Below are 16104 nucleotides of genomic sequence, written 5' to 3' on the forward strand. Positions count from 1 at the left end.
AGCCAGAGGGGAGCCTTGATCTGGAATTACTACTAAGGCTATTCTATACATTTGACATGGTAAATTTTAATTTCAAAGTGCTTCATAAGTATCGCAGATAGTAAAATGAAGTATTATTTAGTGCCCAGATTCTTAATTTTTAATATTTTTCTAAAAAACTTGTGTCAAATACTACTACCATCCAATTTTACAGTATTAACACTCTGACCTGAGATTTTATGGAAAGCTTTAAAGTATATTCTTTGCAAAAAGCTGCAGCTGTGTGGTATTTTGAAGAAGGAAGCTGCCCATGAGAATTGTTTATACGGAAATACGATCTTTGTTTACAGGTTGCCTCAGCCACTGCTCATTCCCGGTTTTAATAACAACTTAAAATAATCTCATTTCTATGGCCATCAGAGGTGCTGCCCTGCCACTCCTGTTCACCCTGGACACATGCTTCCAGCGTGGAACGTCACAGGCAATGACAGGGAGGGCAGCTACCCAAGTCCTGACATGAAAGTTTACCTGTAGCCAATTACATCTATTTTATCTGAAGCTCTAAATATTTAAAGTCGTTTTCTTTAATACCTTTCTAAAATGTTAAGGTAGGCACGTTCTCCGTTTAAGGAGCACGTCCACACCTTTCTTCCCTCTCAGGTGTGCATCTTTACTTTTCTCTCCCTAAACTCTAAGGGTCCCCACAGCCAGGGAAGCAATTGGCAGTGGCAGCCCATCCCGGGCTAACCTCCAAGGTCCCGCGCCTTAGCTCACTTCTTTCCTATAAGGTTTCTAGAGAGCCAAAGCAACCCCACCTAGTCTCTCTCCTGTTGCATCTTCTATCCTAAGCCCTTCCTTTTTCACTGTCCCCAGCTTTAATAAACATACTCTCAAAAAAAATTTTTTTAATTAAAATAAATATGTTACAGTAGAAGAAAAGCTGGGAACCACCAACCACCTAAGCAATCTGGGTTGCCAGGGAGGAGGGGTCTGATGGGGATGACAGGACCACAGGTCAGTGAGGTTAGTTTTTTCATCCCGTCAGGAGCCACAGGCAAAGCAGCAATGGATGGATGTTTCACATGGGGCATAAAGACTACCGTGATAGGCAGGTCCAGTTCCAAATCTACTCCGACCCAAATCTATTCTAACCACTTACACTAGACTTCATAAAAAATGACCAAACTATACTTAAAACCTGAATAGGAATTAAAATGTCTCTAAGCTACCATTTCACAATTTCTCGACAAAAGTCATTTCTCAACTTTTCATCAATTTTTTATTTGCAAGTGTCCAACCTAATCTATAGGAAAAAGCAGTTGCACAGTCCCTGCCCTCCATTTCCAGAGAAGATTTCTGATCTAGGTTGTCCATCCCATTTTACTGGCAAATAAATAGCCGTCCAATATTAAAGCCACACTTTATTTTGATAATCTCTCTACTTTTAATTCAATAGTATTTCCTCTTTAAAAAAATGTATCTTTATTGATTTCAGAGAGAGAGAGGGAGAAAGAAAGAGGGAGAGAGAGAGAGACAGAAACATCAATGATGAGAGAGTCATTGATCGGCCGCCTCCTGTACATCCCCTACAGGGATCGGGCCGGGCCCACAGCCTGGGCACGTGTCCTGACTGGGAATCAACTGTTATCTCCTGGATCATAGGTCGATGCTCAACAGCTGGGCCACGCTGGCTGGGTATATTTTCATTTTTTAAAAAACAGTAAGAATAATTTTTTCTTTGAAAATATGATTCACTTCTTTTTTAAGCAGAGTTTCTTCACAGCAAAAGAATAGCAACTCTAAATTCCTTGAGAAGAGGAATCAACTTAAGGATTTGTTTCCCAACAGCACTGAGTCACAGCACTATACACAGTAGACAGTAAAAATGGTTTCAGTGTCAACAACACACTGTGAATTCCACTAGGGCAACTGCAGATTCAGCCTACAAATATTTATCATGTATCTCTATAAGCAAGGACTGTACTGACTTTGCAGACTGACTTGTTTAAGAGGGAATATAAGTCTAGCACAGCTTAACCAAAAAACTGAAACTGAAAATTAATCACTGCATCGCAACAACCAAATGATTCCACTTCCTTTCCACTCTGGTTATTTGGGCTGAATAGCTCTACTTTTTTTTTGGAGCTGTGATGCTCATTTCTTCACTTGTTCACTTTGATTCTCTCCCCATCGCCTTCCTAAAAGTGCTGATTTATTAAGTATTTGGAAAATAATTAAAATGAACTAGTTTCCAGATATTTTAATGACAATTTCTCCATAGCCTCTTTGGCTTATTATGCCAGCAGAGGCTAAAGGCTGTCTGAGCCCAAGGCCCTTGTTCTGACTTGCTATACAAAACTCTTCTAACAGCATGGTTGAAAAACAGGTCTGTCCTGCATCTGTCCTGATCCCCTTCCCCTAACAGATGAAGGCGCCCCTCTGCCTTCTTCCTCCCACCTGCGATTCCACGCAGCTTGCGTCTCCTCACTTGGAGCCCACAGCTGCTGTTTACAGTGCAGCAGAGGTGCAGGTGATTATTAGAGAGCCATGCCTGTCCCATCTGCACCTGAAACACAGCTAGAAGGGAGTAGTTCTAGGAAATTGCTTTGTTACCATAGGAACAAAGACCAGATTTCTTAGTGTATTTTTCACTAAGATGACTTCCAGAGTGAGTCTCATCCCACAGGGAAGCAAACACCAAGGGCTTATGTCTTAAGTCCAATTTTCCTGCCATTGGACAGTGGGTTACCTCTCTTGGAATCAGGAACCCCCTGATGTTCCTCAACAGCCTGCTATAGCCTAGTCTTTGCCTCTAGGCGTGGTTTCTTCACCCCCAGCAAGGGCTGCGACATACCATCCCCCAGCACTCACTGGGGCATTGAACTACTTGATTGCAAACAGATTTCAACATCTCTTTACTCCTCCTGCATGCCAGTGACCCATCCTCTTGCCTTTGGAGTCAACACTATAGCTACCTCAGCGGCATCTGAGTCTGTTAACAAGCCCTTAGGGGAAACCATTACCCTCCTTGCCTTCAGAAATAAGTCCTGGTCTTACACTAAAGGGAGCCAGGGTGTGCCTCATATTTTCCACAATGTACAGGGTTTGCAGGATACTCACGCTTCACTGGATTATCCACAGTGCTGCCTCAATGAAATCAAGTTTTGCTGGTCTTTAACGGTGGCCACTTGGGCCCCATGCTAGAGTGAGGAGTTACCGGGCAAAAGAGAGCAAGGCTTTCAGGAAGTTTATCTGTGTGTCCTCTCTCAAAGCAAAGAGTGGGGCTGGGCCAAAGTGTGAGGAATAAAATTAGACTTTCGTGTTGCTGAAAAGCAACATGGCTCAATGGGCTAAGAAAAAAGTTTCCATTCCAGGTCACTCAGGGACTCAATGGGTAACTCTGGGAGGACAAGTGTTTCAGTTCTCTACATCTAATCAACCAAGTCCTGGCTATACTTCCTTCAAAATCAGTCGCTTCATCTCCATTGTTGCTACTTTAGTTTCCAAGCCTGTAACAAATCACACCTGGATTGCTTCTTCCTAACTGGTTTTGCATTTTAAATCTCTTCTCACTATAAGCAATTGTGAATAGAAAATCTTAAAATATAATTTAAATAACTATAATTCCTTAAGTGCTAACTAGGGGCTGGACACTTTGTTGAGAGTTTTATATACATTATCTCATTGAGTCTTTTTGATTCTATGTGATGAAAATCATCCTTATTATAACTATAAGGAGACCAAGGCTCAGGAGTTAAATTTCTCAAGATCAAATGGCTACTAAGTGGCAGAGCTAGGATTCAAACCTGAATCTCTGTGACCTCCTAACCTTCCTCTCAGCCACTTACATTCTGCAGCCTCGTGCAAAGCACTTGTACATAAGCCTATCGAGGCTTTCTAGTCTCTATCACAACCTTTAGCTGATTTTTAAACTTTAGCTGATTTTTATATTTTGGAGGAGGTGACTCCCCTCCTCTGAATTTCTATGATGTTCAGTCTATACTACACAATTCAAGGCTGAATTACATGGCTCAGTGGTTAGAGCGGCACCCTACGGACCAAACGGTCCTGGGTTCAATTTTGCCCAAGGGCACATACCTCAGTTGCTGGCTCAATCCTCGATCCCCAGCCCTGGTTGGGGCATATGCGGGAGGCAACCAATCAATGTGTCTCTTTCACATTGATGTTTCTCTCTCTCTCTCCCCCTTACACTTGCTCTGAAAAGCAATGGAAAAAATATTCTCTGGTGAGGATTAAAAAAATAAAAATAAACGTATGTGCCTTTCCTTAAAAAAAAAAAAAAAAAAAGTGCATTATACTCTGAGTACTAGTTTACTAAATGTTTTACTTAAATCAATCTTCCCAACGGTTTCATTGAAGGCAGACATTATATTTTAGAGCACTCTTAATTTATAACCTCACCTAGTAAGAGTGCTGGGACGTCACAAGAGTTCAGTGACTACTGAAGACTGACAGCTGCTGTACACAAGGGCGGTGTTACCACACACAGGAGCTATCTAAGGGTCTCACATGCATTGACTCTCCCAGTTCTCACAATACCCTACAAGGCAGGTACTGTTATTACCCCCTTGAAGAGGAAAGCCTGGCACTGTGTTCGAGTCAGTCACTCAAGCTCAAACAGCTAGTAAACGACAGAGCTGGGATTCAAACCCAGGTAGTCTGGCTTCATGACGTACACTCTTAACTATTAGTTAAAATGCTAAGTCCATTGAAAATAAAAGTGTGTCAACAATGAAGAAGAAAAAGAATGATATGGGGATAACCTTTTCTGTCAACCACTAGTAGAAGGAACCAAGCAGGGAGTGAGACAATTTAGTTTTGGAAACTACCCCTTGCTGAAGTAACTCGTTCTGCAGCATCCTTCCTAAACATACCTGAAGAAAAAAATTCAATTATTTTTCCCAATAACCCAAAACTTACTTTACTCCAAAGTCTTTGATAAGCAAGAGAAATACATTTCCTAAAAAGTCAGTAAAACCAGTTCTCAACCACCTAAAACATAGATTAACACCCTAACAAAAAGCAGTTTCTTTTGTAGGGTAAAAGGGAAATCAATCCTGAAGTATCTTGATTTGTTATTGTATCCTTTAGTCCTTTTGCTAAACAAAGTACTCAAACCTTGTTGCTTTTGACCTAATAATGGGCACAGAATGGGATAAAACAAAAGCGACCCGGGTCCCTGGACCAGCAAGCTTGAGCTAGAAGTCAGAAAAGCGGGATTGGCTGCTGGGGAGGTAGGAATGGGGTAGATGAGGGATGGTTAGAAATCAACTTACAATATCCTAAGGGCTAATATCCAACTGCCAACTGTGACCAACTGAGGTACAACATTTCTCTACAACCAGTATGGAGGGACAGAGTCACCATCCTCGTGTTCTCCCCGCCCCTGCCTCCACCTGTTGAGTGCCATGGTGACTGTAGCTCCCTGTTGCATCTCCTGAGAAGCTGCTACTGCGGCCTCTGCCAATGATGCCACTGCCTGGGTGGCCTCTGATGCTTGCGTCGTCTGGATGGTCATCTCACCTCCTTGTAACGTGGCCCAATTTTGTTCCACCTGAGGCAGAAAGGACACGGTAGTAAAGAATCAAAGTCAAAAAAGGAGTATGATTTTAAAGTCATTTTTCTAATAAATTGCTATGTGCTCAGCCAAATACATACACACTTTTAAATGAACATGACATTGGCTATCTTTTGTGTGAGGGGGGCGGGGAATCAGAATATATAATTGAATTTGCTTATATTTGCATAAAGAAATTCTGGAAGGACACAAAAGAAACCATTGAAAATATTTTCCTTAGTTTGTGAGTTGAGGTGGGGTTGGGTTGGGTCGTGGGAATAGCTTGAATAGGAGGCGTAAAGCAAGATTTTCCACTGTATACTTTTAAATAATTTTTGAAATATCTGAGCCTTATCAATGTTACCTGTTCAAAAATTTTAATTTAAAGCATAAGTGTAATTTAAAAAATATTCAAACTGTATCAAAGGGAATATAATGCCAGAACTCTAAACTCTTTGCCCAAAGGCCACTACTATTACCTATTTCTTGTATATCTTTGCAGGGATAGTTTATGTGCAAGCATATTTACATACACATACACCTACTTCCTCCTTTCTCCTTTTAAAAAATAAAAATGGCAGTATATTCGACATATTGCTTTTTTCACAAATAATACATCTCTGAAATGATTCTATTTTGGAACATATAAAACTACATTCATTCAGGATTCATAATAATGGCTGCACAGCATTGTATTATATACACGACAGTTTATTTAACCAGCCATCTTTTAATGGGCATTTACAGAGTTTCCAGTCTTTTGCTATTATAAACAGTACTGTGGTGAATATCCTCAACTACTACTTTGTATATTTTATGTAAGTATATTTATAGAGTACATTCCCAGAGGTGGAATTGTATAAAGTCATTTTGCATTTTTATTTCTGATGGAAACTGCATATTCAGTAAGTAATTTAATGTAGCAAAACGTGTTTTCCTTTTAGTGGGGAGGAATGATGAAGAAACGGCACACATACTACCTGTGACAGAGCAGCTGGGAATTCAGCTTTGCTAGATTAGCACAGGGTTTCTCAACTCTGCACTATTAACATTTGGACCAGATAATTCTTGGTTGTAGGAGGCTGTCCTGTGTACCGTGGATGTTTAGCAGCATCCCTGGCTTCTACCTGGTAGAGGCTAACAGCACCCTCCCCAGTCACGACAATCAAAAATGTAACCTTCAGATATTGCCAAATGTCCTCTCTGAGGAGGGAGTGTGGGGGTACCCCTGATTGAGAACTACTGATTTTAGTACAATGCTTTGCATTTAGAGACTTCTCAGCTCTGGATATCTAAATCTAACCACTTCAGTCCATTTTGCTCAATAATCACCAGTTGATTAATTATACTCCCTCAAAAACAAAAAGCAGCAGGGCAAAATATGGGAGGCAATAAATCAATCAGCTCAGGTAAAATATTTCTATGGACTCAAGTCCTTAGGATGTTAGCTGTGCTTACTGGAGCTCTTGCTGTTCCCACCTCACATAACTGGGACCCAGTAAATGGTTAACTTGTGCCCACATGTTACTGCGTCCCAAAGAAAGTGCCGCAAGTTCTAAGAGAGGTAGATATTTAAAACTCCTCCTGCTTTGGTTCTTTTACCATACTAGATTACGACGCTGCTTCTCAGAATGTTTGTGAAAATCCTCCCAGATAATGAGCCATCCCTTTGAGCTACCTTAGTGTTTGGCCTTGGTTCTCATAGGCAATGGACTGTGTAAGCAAGCCTTCAGGACCCATCACCAAGAGGCAGGGTCATCCTATTTCCTTCCCTTGGAGCTGCAAAGTTGACCACTCAGGAATTCACAAAACTCTGACTTCCCAAGGTATTACCTCTTTGATCTCATTACTCCGATGAGCATCACTGCAAACAATGCCACTTTCGATGGCAAGTTACACTGCCAACTCGTAGATGTTCGATGATTCCACTCGAAACATCAGCGGAAGCTGGCCAGCCCTGTCACCTTTTGCCATTAAACAGTCTTCCTCTTTCCAGATCTGCCCCTCAATATTTTTGCCCATCCCACTGCTGAGCTGGTGTGGTGCAGCTCTCCCAAGTATTTATACTCCAGTGGCAGTAACTTAATATATAGACATTTAATTTTTAAAATTTATTTATTGATTTTGGAGACAGAGGAAGGGGGGTAGAGAAACATAGATTTGTTGTTCCACTTATTGATGTATTCATTAGTTGCTTCTTGTACGTGCCGTGACCGGGAATTGAACCCGCAACCTTGGCGTATCAGGGCAATGCTCTAACCAACTGAGCTACCCAGCCAGGGCCTAATATATACATTTAGTTACAACTATATCTGTAGTGAAAATGGCATCAAAATGTTGCCATATACGGTATACTTTAAGGAAGTTAAATTATAGGCATGAAAGATTAATGGATGTTGGTAAAGGGTGGAGAGGAAGCAGGAAAAGCAGCAGACAAAGAGACTTCTATTTAAAAAAATGGCAGGTGATAAATCAGCTTAGGTATGAACACTTCTTTGGAATTCCTATTTTTGAGTCTCAGTGCTTTAGTTGTATTTGCTTGAGCTCCTGTTGCTCTCCCTTTCCATCTGTGTGGTTATCTATTCCTGGATGTCACCATGTCCCAGAGAAAGGGCCACAAGCCCTAGGAGGAAAGATATTCAGAAGATGTATAGTTAGCTTCTATGCTTTTCTGAAGGAGACCCACTACAGTGAGGCCCTTCCAACTGTGGCTCCTCTTATCCCCCCTCTAGCTACTGTGAACCACCTGTGGCTCTCCCACACTTTCACAACGCGATGCATGGCATGTGCCACTCCCTTTGATAGGAACACAACTCCCATCCTTCCGGCCTGCCTTCCTGTCCACCCTTCTAGTCCGAGCTCAGGTGAGGCTGGAGGAGCAGGGCAACTGCACCCCCCGACAGCCCAAGGTTCAGGGCCTCTCCTCTGGGTTGCACAGAACCCTGGACTTGCTTCTACCAGGATCCTTCTCTCATTGCAATTGTTCTGTGGTGTGTTTTTCTCCACCACATACCTGTGTGCTCCTTAAGAACAGGAGCACTCTTTAATTTTCTGTATCTACAGTGCCTGACCACGAAAGAGTCTGCTGAATGGATGAATGAAGAGCACACTCCTTCATTCATATTTTCCTACTTGGATTTTTGCCCTACCTGTATTTCAGGTAAATTGATATTCATAAAAAACCCACTTGAAATGAGTTGTGCTACTTCAAAACTGTTACATATGTTGATGGTTCAATTTAAAATTCATGTCTCTAATGTTTTTGTACTTTGTTTTTTTCTTCTAACAAAATCATATATACCGTTATTATCAGATACCATTCTATTTCAGACTCTGACTTTTCTGTCACATAATGTAATTAATATCACCAATACTAAACTGGTGGTCATATCATATAACAGAATAAATTCTCAAATCCATCTGTATTTGTAAATATGCCATCAAAACTGAAATTGTATAAATATTTTTAAATCAACATACATTTATTTCATATTATTTGAAATTCTTTTCTTGTTCATTTCTAAATGTCTACATACCTTTTTGTGTCGCTAATTAGTTTTATCCTAGGGTTAGAGATTTTTGTTTGTTTCTTTGTAAGTACTTAAATTATTGGCTATTCTAGCACACAGAGTACTCAGATTTGGGAGACCATATATTACCAGAACAGACAGGTCCCCAAATAATCCTTTCATTTGGACTAAATGTAACCAAATGTAACTAACCAGGTATTAAAGGCAGTGTGCTTTAATGATAGGAGCTCTTACTGGCAAGGTTGAGATAATAAAATGACCTTACAACTTCTAAAAGTATGGGTAATGTTTATTTTTGTAAAGTACTTTTTTTGGGGGGGAGAAAAGATGCTAAACTCAAGGCAATAGAATGTTTTTAGTGAGTTATTTGTAATATTTCACTGGCTTGATGTGGTCTTATCTGCCTCGAGTCAATGAGATATTTTGACTGATTACAGTTCTTATGGCTCAAAACTAAGATGCTAACATCCATGTCAATATTTAAGAGAAATCAGAAGGCAAATAGAATCATACTATAAAATCTAAAATGTTTTGTCACTTTCTGAGATAACCTATGCTTCTTCTCTTCATACCCTTGTTGTTTTACTGGAGGCGTGGGAAGAGTCAGAATTCTTTTTTTTATCTGACTGACTGAGGATTAACCAACAGGCTACTTATATGTTACTCACCCACTCCCACAACAGATGGCTTAAAAATTATGTTCGTTTTCTGAAAAAGCCATAGATATGTGACTGAGATTGTTTATCCTTCATATTTTTTGTGAACTTTTGAATACATTAATTATCTTTGACTATGTGAAGTTATTTAGTAAAATGGGCTTCAAAGAATTAGACTTTAGAGAAGTCTGTAAGAAACACAAAATTACCTTTAATCTCGTAAATGTACTTAGCAGTCTTCCCTACCTCTCTCACACTTCAAGGAGTGTCTCTAGTATTAGTGTTTGAGGACCGATGAATTTTCCTTTAGCTAATCCATACTCTTTCATAATGTTTACAAATTTCTAAAAGTAAATATCTGTTGTCCTTTACCTTCCTACACTGAAAAACCAAATGCTAGCTTCTATCCAAACCTTCTCAGCCTCCCTGTTAACATTCTCTCCTGAAGGCACAGGCCACTTTGCAGCATCGCTTACAGCCTGGACCATAGTTCATTTATGCAGACACTTCTCACCCCCACCAGACAGGAGCTCGTTTAAAGCAGAGTTCCTGTGTAAGTCAACACATAACTGCATCATGGCAGGGGTTCAATTAATGCTGGCTCCTGAGGGGCCCCGGCTGCGCTTCCATTCATCTCACTAGCCCTGAGAACTTTATCAGTTCTCTCCCTTTCCTGAAATGTACAAGTGAAAGTGACTTTGTGCTGTTCTGAGTAGAAATGATCCATGGTTTTGAACAAGGGTGAGATAATTTTAGCTTTATTTCCATACTTCTCTTGGACGTTTGTTGGCTATTTTTCAAACTTCAGGCATATACCATGCTTTAGGCAAAAAGCCCAGTGACTTAGTGAGCTCTTTCCTAAACTTCACTGCTAGCTCAGAGCCCAGAGCCTCGACAATGCATTACTCAGCTCTAACGCTTATTCTGGGACTCTGGGCAAGTCCCCTACCCTCTACATGTTTCAGTGTTCTCACCTATAAAGATGATAAGATAATCTATGCTTCACAGGGTTGAGTGTTTACTGAGTACTTCAGAAAGGTTAACAACCTTTAGGTTAATATTCCATAATCACCCTGATTTTGGTAGGGGAGGATTTTCTTGTGGAGCCTTTTCAAACGCATGTTTAAAATGCAATAAATCACATCTACTGATTTACAAATATATTTATCCCTTCAGAGACTGCTTTTGTCAGCTCCAGTTTTAATGATCTTTTTTTTTTTTCCCATAAAGCCCAAAGGTTAAGTTATTTGAGATTCATAGCATAAACATATTAAATGGATAATCCCCTTTTATAGTATATTATACAAAATGATATATTACAAATGTAAAACTGAATACTCCTAATAGTTAGATCTAAATCATAAAGATCCACAAACTTCAACTGTTATAATTAATATACACAGCATAAGATACTTTGTAAAAGATTTAAATAAAATACTGCTACAGGTGTGTAGGCTACTTACAGTCCTCATCTTCTGGACCTTCACTTCTCCCTCACCTATACATTCAAGTATTTATTTATTTTCCTTTTTATTGACTTTATTGGAGTGACTCTGGTTACATTCACATATTTAAGCAGATGCAGACAGAATCCTCTTTCTTACCTCTCCATCTGCCACAGCAGAATAATTCACTTGGGCAACAGTAACTGTGGTTGGCAATTCTGAAGCATCAGCCAATGTGGCTACTGTTGCCCCTGTACCAACCTAAAGAAAAATATGGAAAGCGGTTGTCAGTGGGTGAATCCTTCTACTGCTCCTTTACTCAAAAGCTAAGATTCACTTAATCCTAATTTAGCACAAATAATAGGAAATGAGTTATAAAATCATATCTCAGACACGAGTTTCAGAGTTTTACTTCAACCAAATAAATCAGTATTAGAAGCTATCACATTTTACCACCAATGTCCAATGGCAGTCAACCAACTTTTTATTCTTACCTCAACCTGAATTTTAGAGGTTCCCTATCTACTAACAAATCTTGTTTTACCTCAGAAGAGGTAATTAAGAAGGAATATTTCCTGGTCACTGACAAAGTGAAATGGAGGGGGGGGGGGCACTTTTATAGTGCTGTGTTTCAGAAATGTCAAGAAAAGCTATCTAGAGCTCAGTATTTAGCAAAATGCAAACAATTTAAAATAGTATTCAAAAATCAATTTTTGGCAGGAAGATCTTGGAGAACTATATAAAATTCACACAGGAGTTTGCATAAAGAAAACTTTTTCCACTTTGAGGTGAGGCGCTCACTGATCTACAATCAGAAGCCACAATCTGCTAACCATAAGGTTTACTCACCTGGATAAGTGAGACAGTGCCATCAGGGTTACTAAAGGTCTGGACTACGGTCTGTGACGGTACAAGATGGGCTATACTGTGTGTGGTTGTGGCCTGTGTTTGTGTTTGCTGGTCTTCAAAAGCATACAAAAGGTCCTCCCGCCCATGCTGTTTATAACAGTTTTTAACTATGGTCCGTAGTGCTTGGGTCCATGAAACCTGTTACCAAAAGACCAGAAAAGCACATTAAGTCACAAAGAACGGTGGTTATTCAGTTCCACTATGGAATAAGCAGCTGACCATTTATCAAAACAAAACAAACCTTGTACAGAATAAACACTCTTAGGATTATTTTCTTTTTTTTTTTTCTTCTTTTTTTTTTTTTTTCAAATACATCTTTATTGATTTCAGAGAGAGGAAAGGAGAGGGAGAGAGAGAGAGACAGAAACATCAATGATGAGAGAGTCATTGATCGAGCCCACAACCCGGGCATGTGCCTTGACCAGGAATCGAACCCTGATCGGCTGGATCCTAGGTCGATGCTCAACCGCTCAGCCACGCCCGGCCAGGCAGGATTATTTTCTAAAGACTGATTCTGGCACGAAGAAACTCAGTACCAAGTACCAACAATGTCTCACTTTTGGATTTTTATATAAGTTATTCTAACCTGAGGCCAACTCTTAAACTTCTCACAAAAGGTTACTCTTTTCTTGAGAATTTTATATTAAGATTCTCAGTAAATTTCCAAGCTAACTAAAAACAAATATGTAGAAAAGGGGTGACATCTAGTTTAGTCTTTCTTCTTTTCTATCTGCAGACTTAGCCAACTTCACATCTCTCTAATTCCACATTTAAATTTTTCAACAGTGATTCTTGCTAACCAGAACTAAAAACATTTCTAAGTTTTCAAAGCGGTTAATAATTTTACAAATTTCTTCAGTTTTTCCATGCACCTCATAAAATTAAAACTGCTCCAAAGGCAACTATGCAGAGAGAAATGTAAATTCATGGACCCATCCCAAGTCTTTCCAATAATGGAGTGATGAATGGTAAAGACTATAAATCAGAGAATAACAAACTTCTTTTGGGGGACATGTTTGACTATTACACAAATATTTCTAGACTCCTTAGCATAAGAAGTAGAAAGACAAAAATTGAGGGAGTTGATTCAACATGGAAAAGCAACAGGCAAGTCAGGCCAGAGGAACACTCACCCTTTGCTTTTGCTCTTCTGTGCGGACATCACTCCGGACATTTGCCCACGGGATATCTTCAGGCCACCAGACAGGCTTGCAGCTTTCTTTGCCCCAGCCTGGTTTTCCCCGACCCGTGGAGTACTTGAGCATCTCTGGAATAAATGCCCGAAGCTGGGCCTGGAAGACAAGAATGTGGTCAGCAGTAGTCATGAAAGATATCTGGGATATGTTTGTGTTTCCCACCAAATTCTATGATTATCACACAGAGAGCCTTAGTTCTAATATGTGACTGATGAGTGCACTGTTTTCTACCTGTTACTATAGCTCCACAAGTGATTGAGGATTATACATATGTTGGTGAAGTAAACCTTAAGCTGTATCGCATAGACTTGTTCCTATAAGATCAAGAATACCTGCCCCCAAGTTTGATTTCTGCCTCCTAAGATACTACTGATGCTATAACTTATTTCCCTTCTATAGCTTCCACACATTTAAGGCATCAAACAAAGTCACCATGTTTTCAACATTATTCTGGAGGTAGTAACCAGGGCAATTAGATAAGAGAGAAGTAGGAGGTGAAGAGCAGGTAAATCATTATTTATTTCATCAGTAGATGAAATGACCGTGTATCTGGAAAACCCCAAAGAATCAAATGAAAGACTACTGTAAAAATAAGAGAATTCAGTAAGGTGGTTGGTTACAAAACATATGAAAATAAATAGGCTTTACTAAATAAAAAGGGAAAATAACCCTAAAATTCTTCTAGGAAGTTTTGAGTAAACTAGACCAATGTCTATCAGTCTGACCTATAGAGATAGTGAAGTATGTGTGATCTTAAAAACATTATGGCCAGGCCCGGCCGGGCGTGGCTCAGCGGTTGAGCATCAACCTAGGAACCAGGCGATCGGGGTTCGATTCCCGGTCAGGGCACATGCCCTGGTTGTGGGCTCGATCAATGACTCTCATCATTGATGTTTCTATCTCTATCTCTCCCTCTCCTTTCCTCTCTCTGAAATCAATAAAGATATATTTAAAAAATAAAAAAACCCACAAAACATTATGGACTTTATTCAGGCTTATTTTAGAAATTGAATCCAGATGAAACAGGTGTTAAACCTCAGAGACAACTGCCATTCTTTACCTCCTGGCACAGTAACTACACTGTGTGTGCATGTTGGGGGAGAATGGGAGACTAGTTGGTGAGTGTTCTTAATTGTGGACAATGATTTCTGGCAAAAGAAGCAGTTTACCAAGTTATAATCTTCCTCCCCAGACCTGCTTTCCTTATAACCTGGTGGTCTACAACACTCCAGAGATAAGCCGTATTGTCCAGCTAAGGACACCATCCATACAGCTTCTACAGCTTAAGACCAAAAGGAGAGGACAATTTTAGCAATGAGTCAGACCCAAGGACACAAGCTGGTAGTTGTAAAATAGAAAAAGAAAAAACCAGAAATGGGAATGCTAAAGTATTAATGAGAGATGAATGCAGCAACACTCTTATACTGAACAGCTACTTAAAGATCAGGTGTTCTCATTTAAATATTATTCTACCATAAGATGATATAAATTATCACGTAATAGGGAATCATGAGCCTAAATCAGCAATATTTACCTAATAAAGAAAGCTATGGTTGACAGTATTTACATCGCTAATTCTTGCCGAGCCTGCCATTTCACCTCTTTCCAAGTTCCCCATCTCCCAGACAGTCTCCTGCCTACAGGATATGATATAATACACTCCGTTATATTTGGCTCTGCAGCATCAAGCAGCAGGCTAACAGAAATGTATCCATTTGCAAACCCAGGCTATCGGCTGGCTCATGAGGTCACTCCTTCAGTTATTTTAAGAAAGTGCATCTCAAAGTCATTTTTCCCTTTATCCTGGTTTCCTGGGAGTGTGTCCCTTTCTAGCCTCAAATACACAGAGAAGGAAAAGGCTTAATCCTCACACAGGATATTTACGTTTCTTCATATAAAAAAAAACAATGGTTTTCTCAGATGCATAAACAAAATAAATTCATACCACAGACTTTTATGTCTCCCCTGCCCCCTTTTAATCCCATTAACAGTCTCCACAGGAGTGTTCTTTATATCCATACTAAGTAGAATCTGGAGATAATGACATAAGGAGGCTAAACATCTCTAAACTAAACTAACAAAAGACTAAAGCATCCAGAAAGAACTCACTGTTGAAACCACTTGGCTGACAGTCTGCTCAGATCCTACTTGGAACCCCATGTAATCTCCAGTTCTGATCCCCCCAGCCATTTGCACCAACAGTTTCCTATGCCCCTCAGTTCTGGGTCACCACGGCACCTGATTTTAGCTCCCCCAGGCTTTCCAATGGGTTTCAAGAACCCCCTGGTTACTTCAAGTAACCAATGGGCACAGCACCAGCCTACTCACTTAAGCCCTCCATTCCCCCTCTCTCCAACTTCTTGTTTCCTCAAGGTCTTTGTCTTTGCCAGTAGAACCCCATCTCCTTTCCCCAGCCACCCAAGCTCAAAACCGCAGCTTTACCTCTTTCCTTCAACACCCGTCTAGCCTCTCATTGCAAGTTCAAGTCTTTCTTCTTTGAAATGTCTGTGATCATCTCTTCCTCTCCAGTCCCACCTTCATAGCCCAAGGCTAGTGTATCTTGCTTTGGCTTTCTTAGGGAACTCCCCTCTCTTCCCTATCACATACATCCTTGACAGAAAGGCTCCCTAAATGTTATATAGCTCCTATGCTCAAAACCCTTCAAAGTGTCTTTCACTATACACAACCAAACTAGACTCCTCTGTCCAGTTTTGGTTTCCCCCCAATTTGGCCTCCACTACTCCCGGTTCCCACTAATTCCAGCAGGCAGCCTTGGTCTTCACTGTGCAAGTCTCTGCATTATCTTATGGA

General features: G+C 40.2%; 1 protein-coding gene across 1 annotated transcript in view; it reads right to left on the reverse strand.

The window, feature by feature from the left end:
* Positions 1-16104, reverse strand: part of NRF1 (nuclear respiratory factor 1) — a 115418-nt gene that overhangs the window by 23879 nt on the left and 75435 nt on the right. The window contains exons 6-9 of the mRNA XM_087821020.1: positions 13231-13389; positions 12038-12235; positions 11348-11449; positions 5397-5554 (exon numbers count right to left, since the gene is read on the reverse strand). Of these exons, the coding sequence (XP_087677146.1) occupies positions 5397-5554; positions 11348-11449; positions 12038-12235; positions 13231-13389 (617 nt within the window). The remainder of the gene's footprint in view (positions 1-5396; positions 5555-11347; positions 11450-12037; positions 12236-13230; positions 13390-16104) is intronic.

Source organism: Miniopterus natalensis, chromosome 10, assembly GCF_054644295.1.
Source record: "Miniopterus natalensis isolate mMinNat1 chromosome 10, mMinNat1.hap1, whole genome shotgun sequence".
In the NCBI taxonomy this organism is placed as follows: Eukaryota; Metazoa; Chordata; class Mammalia; order Chiroptera; family Miniopteridae; genus Miniopterus; species Miniopterus natalensis.